At 36.2% G+C, this 8,701-nt stretch overlaps 1 protein-coding gene across 1 annotated transcript; it reads right to left on the minus strand.

The window, feature by feature from the left end:
- Window positions 1-750: 750 nt before the first annotated feature.
- Window positions 751-8,701, minus strand: LOC112751621 (DNA (cytosine-5)-methyltransferase 1). The gene is made up of 12 exons (XM_025800830.3): window positions 8,435-8,701; window positions 5,556-7,038; window positions 3,644-5,144; window positions 3,272-3,436; window positions 2,966-3,161; window positions 2,758-2,869; window positions 2,512-2,659; window positions 2,228-2,425; window positions 1,858-2,136; window positions 1,612-1,773; window positions 1,310-1,528; window positions 751-1,164 (listed from the first exon to the last, which is right to left on the minus strand). Exons 1-12 carry the CDS (start codon window positions 8,502-8,504, stop codon window positions 1,027-1,029), a joined length of 4,671 nt encoding a protein of 1,556 aa, XP_025656615.1. The 5' UTR covers window positions 8,505-8,701; the 3' UTR covers window positions 751-1,026.

Genomic DNA, 8,701 nt, shown 5'->3' on the forward strand with positions numbered 1-8,701 from the left:
CATTTGCCACAGTCAATAAGTAAATAACTAAATATTTAGAGAAGTTTTCACTTTTCAATAAGTAGGTAATGATACGAGATACAACATTACAATGAGTTGAGTAAATTCCCAACGAGTTTGGCTGTATATAAGAAAATAATATTAAATTTTCCCTGTAGAGTTAAAAATTTTACTTTTGAATGCAAAAGTATTAAAATCTCTTCACTATTATCGTTGGGAATTAGACTGATAAACTCCTTTAAGATGTGACTGAATGAAAGGGGAAGCAAAGTTTGTAGTATATGGAGAACCATGGTCCATCTTTCTAGGGCCTACTATGCCTATTTGCTACTATGTTGTTGATGGTTAATGTCCATTTTAGGCACGTCTTATTCCTGCATTTGAAACACAGTTTAGCGGCCAACGACATGTGTGCCAAGTTGACAAATTTTATCTATTAATAACAACTATACATTCTTATAGTTATTATATGTATCTTCCAGTACATATATCTATGTATATTATCTATAGATATAATTTTCTGAACAGAAAAAGATTGTTGTATAAACTGAACTATATCACAGACTAGAGATAGATAGTTAATATATTATCTCACTTTTAATATAATTGTTAAAGACGAAAATTTACATGTAACTACTGTCTTCATGTAAAATTAATAGATAAAAACAATTACATGATTTAACATGTTTGACTAAATTATCATTTAATAATTCTTAACTATTAACTTTAAATAAAACAATTACATGTGAATTTTCAGTGGTATTAAAATTAATTGCATTACGAAAAAACGTTTTCAAGAAACAACAATCTTGAAAAGTACAATATTTTCGCCTTCTTTGGTAAAATAAGTAAATAACAGTAAAAAATCTAAAACATCACTCATCAAGAGAAATCCAATTTGACAGTAACCAGTTTTGCGTTGTCTACAAGGAATTCTTTGGTTACATGAAGCTATGAGAATTACCCTAAAAACATTTACAATTTCTTGAAGACTAGTCCAATCCAAGAATATGAAAAGATGAATGCCTAAATAGAGCTCTTACTTTCCACGGCTTGTTTAAGCTTTCTGCCTAATGCAAATGCCAAAGGAGGAGGAACAGCATTACCAATCTGTCTGTGCTTGTGTATGATGTTACCAGAAAATTGATAGCAATCAGGAAAACCCTGCATTCATAGATAAAGAGAACATTAAGCAGATGATATTTTCACTAATAAATCAACAAAATTAATTTCCATTCTCTTAGGATTCCATTACTTCTCATATCATCGGTTATCATGATAGTTAACCTAACTAAATTTGAAGACTTACTTGTGATCGAGCACATTCGCGAACAGTAAGAATCCTATCCTGGTCTGGATGGAAGCACATTCCAACCTTCCCCATTGGTTGAGGGTCTGTGATAGAAGTTGGGAAGTTTCCTTCCCAATCCAACCTACCAAACAGTCCCTTCCATTGATTATGGCGCTTAGCTGTGTTTGGCAAACACCATGGTATCAAATCAACAACTTGTCCAGTAGACAATTTTACCTGCATTTCATCGTAGATCACAAATTAGACAAACAGAATAAATTAGCAAGTTGTTTTAGGACATTCAATAATTAAACTTCAACCTTTTCATCTGGAAGGTCACGCCAATCAGCACCTGGTCTCTTAGGAATTTTCTGACATCTAATCAAGTTCAACTCATTCATCTCCTTTGATATATGATCAGTCAAGACAGCCATATCCCCGCGAATCTTCTTTTGAAACCATGAGACAGGCTCTTGTTTATACTGTCCAACACAAATACAAGCAACTCATACGTATAGGAGAACTATAAAAGGATATCTAGCAGGCAATGCTACAGTTTTACATACCTCCATGTTTGCTTTAGAGGCTCCATTCGCCACAGCCGGGAGTTCACCAATAGTATCCCGAACAGTTATTGCACGCAATGGTGCACCATTTGCGGTACTGCGGACAGCAGCATACTGAACACCTTCTGATAATGTGATTTTCAACTCGGGTGCAGCAAAGACATGCATTGGCTCTGGCCACTCAGGAAGCACATCATCTGGGGAGGCTGCCCATATAAATGCACGTTTTCTTGACTGTGAAACTCCAAAAGCTCCAGCTTCAAGGATACCAAACCTCACCTTTTGGAAAAGCAAAGCAGCATTAGTAAGTTCTTTGAGACTCTAAAGTGCAATCAATTGGATAAATAAATATGCACTCATGTAAATTTACCTGATAACCCATCTCAAGAAGTGAAGCCAAGGTTAAACGGAATGTCTGCCCCTTATTGAAGGACACAAAATTCCTCACATTCTCTAACAAGAAATACCTTGGCCGGAAATAATCGGCAAAGGATAAGAATGCTAATATCATCTCGCACTGGACTTTGCTCCAAGTACTTTGGTTGAATCTGTTCATACCCGAGAAACCCTGCAAAAATATACAATTCAATTACTACAAGAGTATTATTATCAGTATAAGTGAATTACTGAAACTAAGTTAGCAGCTTTACAGACCTGGCATGGAGGACCCCCATTAATGAAATCAACTTGGCCAGGCATTGGTAAGCTACTCAGTTCTTTCTCATCAAGTTTTGCAGCTAACTCTGTAGCCTCAGTTGTTGAGATACAATCATCTGTGTCCCCACACTTCTCCATAATAGCCCTATATTGCAACACAATTGTAAGTTACTTTAAAATGGTTTCCACTCTGTTGAACCTTGGGGACTGGAATATTTATATTGTAAATCAGATGATAATTACCTAAGAATAACATTGCAATTGTTAACAAACACCAATGCTTCAGGATGATTGGCTCTAAATGCATCCCCAGCAGGTTCTTCATACTCAATGGCCCATTTAGTTAATGTAATCCCTGAAACAATTAAGTGTTAACACACAAGTGCAAGCCATATGTATTTGATAACAAACATGGTTATATTTCTAGCTATAATAATGTAGTAAGAATTACCTGACTGTTGTAACCCCTGCGATAAACCACCACAGCCAGCAAATATGTCCAATGTTGATAAACGTTTTTCATCCAATGTTCCTTCTTTTGCACGCTCTGAAGTGACTTCTCCCTCCTTACACTTTCCTTTTCTCTTCCTAGCTCCAGGATCACCAGAGCTTCCACTTGAATATTTTATTTTGATATGAGCTGGCAACTGCAAAGCAAATAAAAAAGATTGTCAAGTATTGGAAATCATTCAATTCAACCAATTGATGGTTTACAAGAACATAATATACATCCATGAGAATGCCAACAGTAAAATACCTGCTTGAGCGATCCAGTTGCAGGATCATACAAGTGCTCACAGAAAAATACATTTTGTAACACTCCAATGGCACTGCTTTCAGTGATATCATTCTTCCTTCTGAGTTCACATTTTCCCTCTATGGATTCTACTGATATTGTGCAGGTTTCATCACTGTAATATACCTAATTTTATAAATCACAAAATCTAAGTCAATAGAAGAAATTACACACAGAAAGGACATAAATGGAGCTAATACCCAAAAGAATATCACTATATCATTTTAAAAGATTATGTTCACCATTCACCAAACAATGTTTTTCTAATATTTTGAAGAATATTGCAATATGTTTGTGTTTGTGGTGCCTTTTTAGCTTCAAAGTAGCTTTTACCTCTTGAAGATCTGAGCAGTATGCCTTCGCACTTGATATATCTTCTGGTCGGTAAAACCTTCTGACTTTAACCTCTGTGGATTTAATTTCAGCTTGTTTCACGTCCTTTTTAGTAATGATCTCCAGCAGTTGGCACACAACATAAGGTTTAAGCCCTACATTCCTCCCACTTTTGTGAGTTGCCTGCTCTGTCCTTTCATCTAAGTCAAAAGGACTTGCATAAACATAATCACTAACAGAATACTGAGTCCCTCTGAGTACAAAACCAGATTTAGATGAAACTACTTTGAAAGTATCTCTCTCCTTTTCATCTTCATTTAATTTGCAAGAGTGACAAATGCCAGACCCCAGGCCTAAAGAATCAAATGGAATGCTGAAGAAGGCACCTCTTTCAGGCCAATACAAACTTTTGCAATAATATTCAATAGGCAACCCTTTTTTCTTCCTGTCTTCTGCTCTAGCCCTATCATTTTTATCCGCAATAATGTTTTGTTTTCGATGCTGACATCCCCAAGGCCTTTTCCGAATATCTACCGTAGCAGGCTGCATTATATCCGCCAGTTTCAAGTCCCTACACTCATTAGTGAGAAACACCTCTCTCTCATTTGCAGTGTTGCCAAGAACAGTTTCACAACCACGCTGCATTAGCCTTCCATGAAACATTTTTCCTCCATTTCTTGTTTCAAACATATATTCAACAAAATAAATATCCGGAAGTACATCTGATTCATCAACTTCCACTAACACAGATCCTCCTACAGCAACCACTTCCCCATGAATAACAGCCTGTTTATAAAGAAGATATCCAGAACTCATCTTACCCTGAGGATCACCATCCCATCGTATTTCTCTTTCTGAAGAAAATGTTTTGGGCTGTTTTGAAACTGAATGTGACTTTGGGCTTTCCTCCAAACATGTCTCCTGCTCAGGATCTTCATCTTCATTTTCATCCTGCTCCTCAACTTCATCCTCATCCTTTGGCTCAGTTGCTGCTCCCTCTTTTGAATCCTCTGGCAAGTGGTTTGAGTAATACTCTCCCCATATTCTATTGATCAGCTTTGTTGTAGTAGCTTGCATAGCTTTTCTCTTGGACACAATAGAAGCTACTGCAGCTCTAGGATTTAGATTTGGTTCACTTTTAGGTACGATTTTATTCTTCTTTACTAACCATTTAGTATGGTGCCGTGCTTCCATTTTGCTCATTAGTCCAGTCACAAAAGGAGACTTTCTGATCTTATCGTCAGGAAATTCTGCAAACAGTTGCAGAATGATCTGTCCATGGACAACAACATATCTCTCAACAGCAGCTGGATCAGAAGAAATATAGGAGCGATGGTCATGGGCAAACTCGGCAGCTTTCTTTATAACATCTCCAAAGGAAAGTCGGGACACTCGGCTCTGCTCTTTCAGCATAGTGATAATATTGATAGCAAGCCTTGCAGTTTTCAATACTGTGTTATACCAAGGAGCATACTGCTTTGATGGCTTGCCAAGTCTATACCTGAAAGGAATTAGGATCAATTCATTGAGCCTATAAATATTGACAGATACAAAATTAAAATATTTCAATAGGAACTATGACAGATATAATAACAAAATAATTCTATTAAATATGTGCTTAAAATATATGAATGCTTCACTACATGACCAATAGATTTGTGGCAGATAATGTGATTTATTTGCATTAGTTATGCTTGCAAATAATTCAGACTTCAATACACAAGTCAAAAATGGATTTTCTAATTTTATATCACAAACTAATCTCTCAAGTATAAAAACAACAATCAGTATTCAAAGTATGCATCAAGATACAAAAACAAATGGCACCTTGTTGAGAAATGCAAAATAAAAAATAATAAAATCAAAATTTTGAAAAGTAATAAAGGTATTTAGTTTAGACAAAGGCAAGTACCAGGCAAGATCAGTCCGGATTAATATGAAAATCATGGATGATCCAAATTCAATCATCCATTCCTTTATGGCACTCAGATAAATTGGCATTCCATCAACCTGTGCTCCTGAAGTAGTTGAAGATTGGCCATCATCAGTATCCAAATGAAAACCACTACCATCATCTTCAGTCATCAAACCTGATCCGAAGATAGTAACATCAATATCTGAACAAGGTTTCATTGGAAGAAGCTCCAATGAAATCAATCTTGCCTCAGAGTTGTATAAAGACCAGTTGTGCAGCATGCTTCGTGGAAGGTCTTCAGGGTCATACACATCATAGTCATTATCGAAAACTAAAAACTCATCAGTTTCTTGAAGGGAGGTCTTATAATATGCTGGAAGCGGATAGTCATTGGCAATCTCATCTTCATTAATTTTGATGTAGTACTTGTTAGAGGAAGAAGCAAATCTGGAGTTTTTCTTAGCTTTCATGGATTTCCAATCTATTTCTTCCTGCAATAGCCTTGCCAACTTTGCATCTTCATCTTCCTCAGCTTCACAAGTCATTGAATCCGTGTGTTTCTTGTTCTCTGCATCTCCAATTCTTAAACTCCCATTTGAAGGTATTACTTGTGCATGTGCATAGTTTGCTTGTTTCTTACTCTCATCTCTAAGAGCAACAAGAGCAGGAATATCTGCAAACAACCTGTCATTTGCCTTGGATGTAATGTCCAAGCCCACGAGCTGCTTATAAATAAATTCACCCTGACTGATAATAAAGTCTTTTATAGATGCAGTTCCAGAAAAGCACTTGCTACCACTCATCAACCGAGCCATGCCAGCAAGTAACTCATCAAGACTTATATCAGGGTCCCCACCAGAAGACTTTGCAAGTCTTTTGTACACTTCAATGCATGTGCGAGCCTTCTCATAAAAATGATCATAAGTTGTTTTGTAACTAGCAGCTGGCTTCAAGCAGTCATAATCAGCAATTTCAGTAGACAGCCATATCACTGGAGAGCCATCTTCATAACCAGAGATGTCCCATGTTTCAATTCTACCAAAGCCTTCACATCGGACTCCTTTCTCCTTTTTCTTGTCAGTACTTTCTTCAAGGGGCAATATAAGGCCCGAGATATACAAATCATTAACCTCCAGCATCTCCAGAGGCTGTGCATTACCATTTTCATCATGAAGAATAAAGTCAGTAATTCTTCTGTTTGGACGACCATCATCTTGTCCAGCTGTCAAGCCAACAGCCACAATTTCTTCATCTACAGTCTGATCTTTCTTCATTTCAATGAGAGAAGATTTCTCGGATATGGAAAAGGATTTCTCCTTCAAACTTTTACATGCTGCAGCTCGCTTGGGCATTTTGCGGGTACCAGAAGGCTGTTCACTTCTCGCCGATGCTGTCCGCTTCTTCTGTTTATTTGCACCCATAACTTCCTCTTTGGTTTTGGAAGCTACAGATTTCTTCTTACTCTTACCTTTTTTAACACCTACAAAACAAATGGATCAAAGAGTAGCATTATCATTTTTATTTTAAAAGACTACAAGGTGAGTAATGCAAAGCTCACAGAAAAAGACAGGCATAGCATATTTAGAGGCATTATAAACATCCATTGCACCTGTAAGGCTGTAATATAGAATAATAAAACAGGTAAGAAACCGGGACTCGCAAAAACAAGCAACCAATAAAGATTACAAAGCACATAGAAGGAAGCAACTACAGGAAAAAAGTAAAAATAAAAAATAAAATGCAATAACGGACATAGTCTTAAATGAGCATAAAATCTAATTGAGAATCATGCAGCCAATATCGGTTACTTAGATTGCACCATAACAATAGAGCTCCAAAATAATTTACAAAGAGACATAAACACTAAAATAAGATAATTTACAAAGATCTAAGGGTATTTACCATGATGGATTTAGGGAAATAAATTCATCAAGGGAAAGAGACATAAACACTAAAATCATGTAATTAAACCTAGTAGTATTGTATGTATGAGCACTGATTAGTCATTACATCCATTATCTATCATTGCTGGAAAACTTGATTCTGAAAAATTAGAGTCATTAAAAGCAGAATAATTAACAAGTTATTCAACCAATGAGTTTGGTGCCCAATGCCTACAAGTTCTACCAGTAAAAGTGTGTATGCATGTTGGAATCTTGGACGAGAAGAAAGGAAGGGGAACAACTTGATGAGCAAAGTAAAGTCCATTTTGTTCTTCACATTCTTCCATTCTCTCATTTTCCTTTCAAGATCCCCATTCACAAACATACCACAAAAAAGCACAACAATCAAATCATGCAACACAGGTACAACAATCATAAAACCATGAGACCGAAAGTATTGCACACAAGTATATATAACACACCATTCCACTATAGCATCATGCATAAGATTGCTAATGACCATTATATCAAAGGATCATACCAAAGTTATAGATTCCGTTGAGGTTAAACTAACATCAAAATATTGTGGAGAAAGCTTTTGAAAGAATATAATAAAAGACAAAGTTTAATTTCACAATTAATCCAAAAGAAACATATAGAAGAAAACAAATGCCTGAAAGCTATCCAATATAACACTAAGCCAGAACCCCGGTAATAACAGATCAATTCAATCAGGAAAAAAAATCCTCAAGAACAGATCTTTAACACGAAAAATCACGAGAAAACACAAAATGCTATTTCAAAATAAAACAAAAAAATCATTCATCCAACACCACACTGATAAAAAAGATTAAAAAAAAGAACCATGGAATAAGAAAAGCATATCATTCTTGTATCGCTCATGCAAAACCACACTAAAATACCTTACTACAAGTAACCTAAAATTGCATGCGAATAGAAACCGGAGAAATGAACGGATTTGTGCTTATATACCTGAATCTGATGTCTGAGAAGGTTCAGATTCACTTGGAACAGATGAATCTAGGAGCGCAGCGGAACCCATTTCTTTTCAAATCCCTTATTTTTCTGCAGAGAAAAGAAAAATGAATGTGGATTTCTGTTTGCAAGTGTAGTTGGTGTGCCTCTTGATGTTATCATTGACAAAGATTTTTTTTTTTCAGCGTTGGCGGGTACACTAAATTTTGGGAGGGAGGGTTTATTTGGCGCCCATTGGAAGAAGCTGCTTTTTATTTGTCTTTT

Source organism: Arachis hypogaea, chromosome 15 (assembly GCF_003086295.3).
Source record: "Arachis hypogaea cultivar Tifrunner chromosome 15, arahy.Tifrunner.gnm2.J5K5, whole genome shotgun sequence".
Taxonomy (NCBI): domain Eukaryota; kingdom Viridiplantae; phylum Streptophyta; class Magnoliopsida; order Fabales; family Fabaceae; genus Arachis; species Arachis hypogaea.

Bases quoted from the DNA above. Each gene is read 5' to 3' on its own strand.
- LOC112751621 (XM_025800830.3), bottom strand. From the start codon at position 8,504: ATGGGTTCCGCTGCGCTCCTAGATTCATCTGTTCCAAGTGAATCTGAA. The intron at 1,774-1,857 runs GTATGTAAAACT...TGTGTTGGACAG, and splicing joins CCTCTAAAGCAAACATGGAG to TATAAACAAGAGCCTGTCTC. The intron at 1,529-1,611 runs GTTGAAGTTTAA...GATGAAATGCAG, and splicing joins GTGACCTTCCAGATGAAAAG to GTAAAATTGTCTACTGGACA.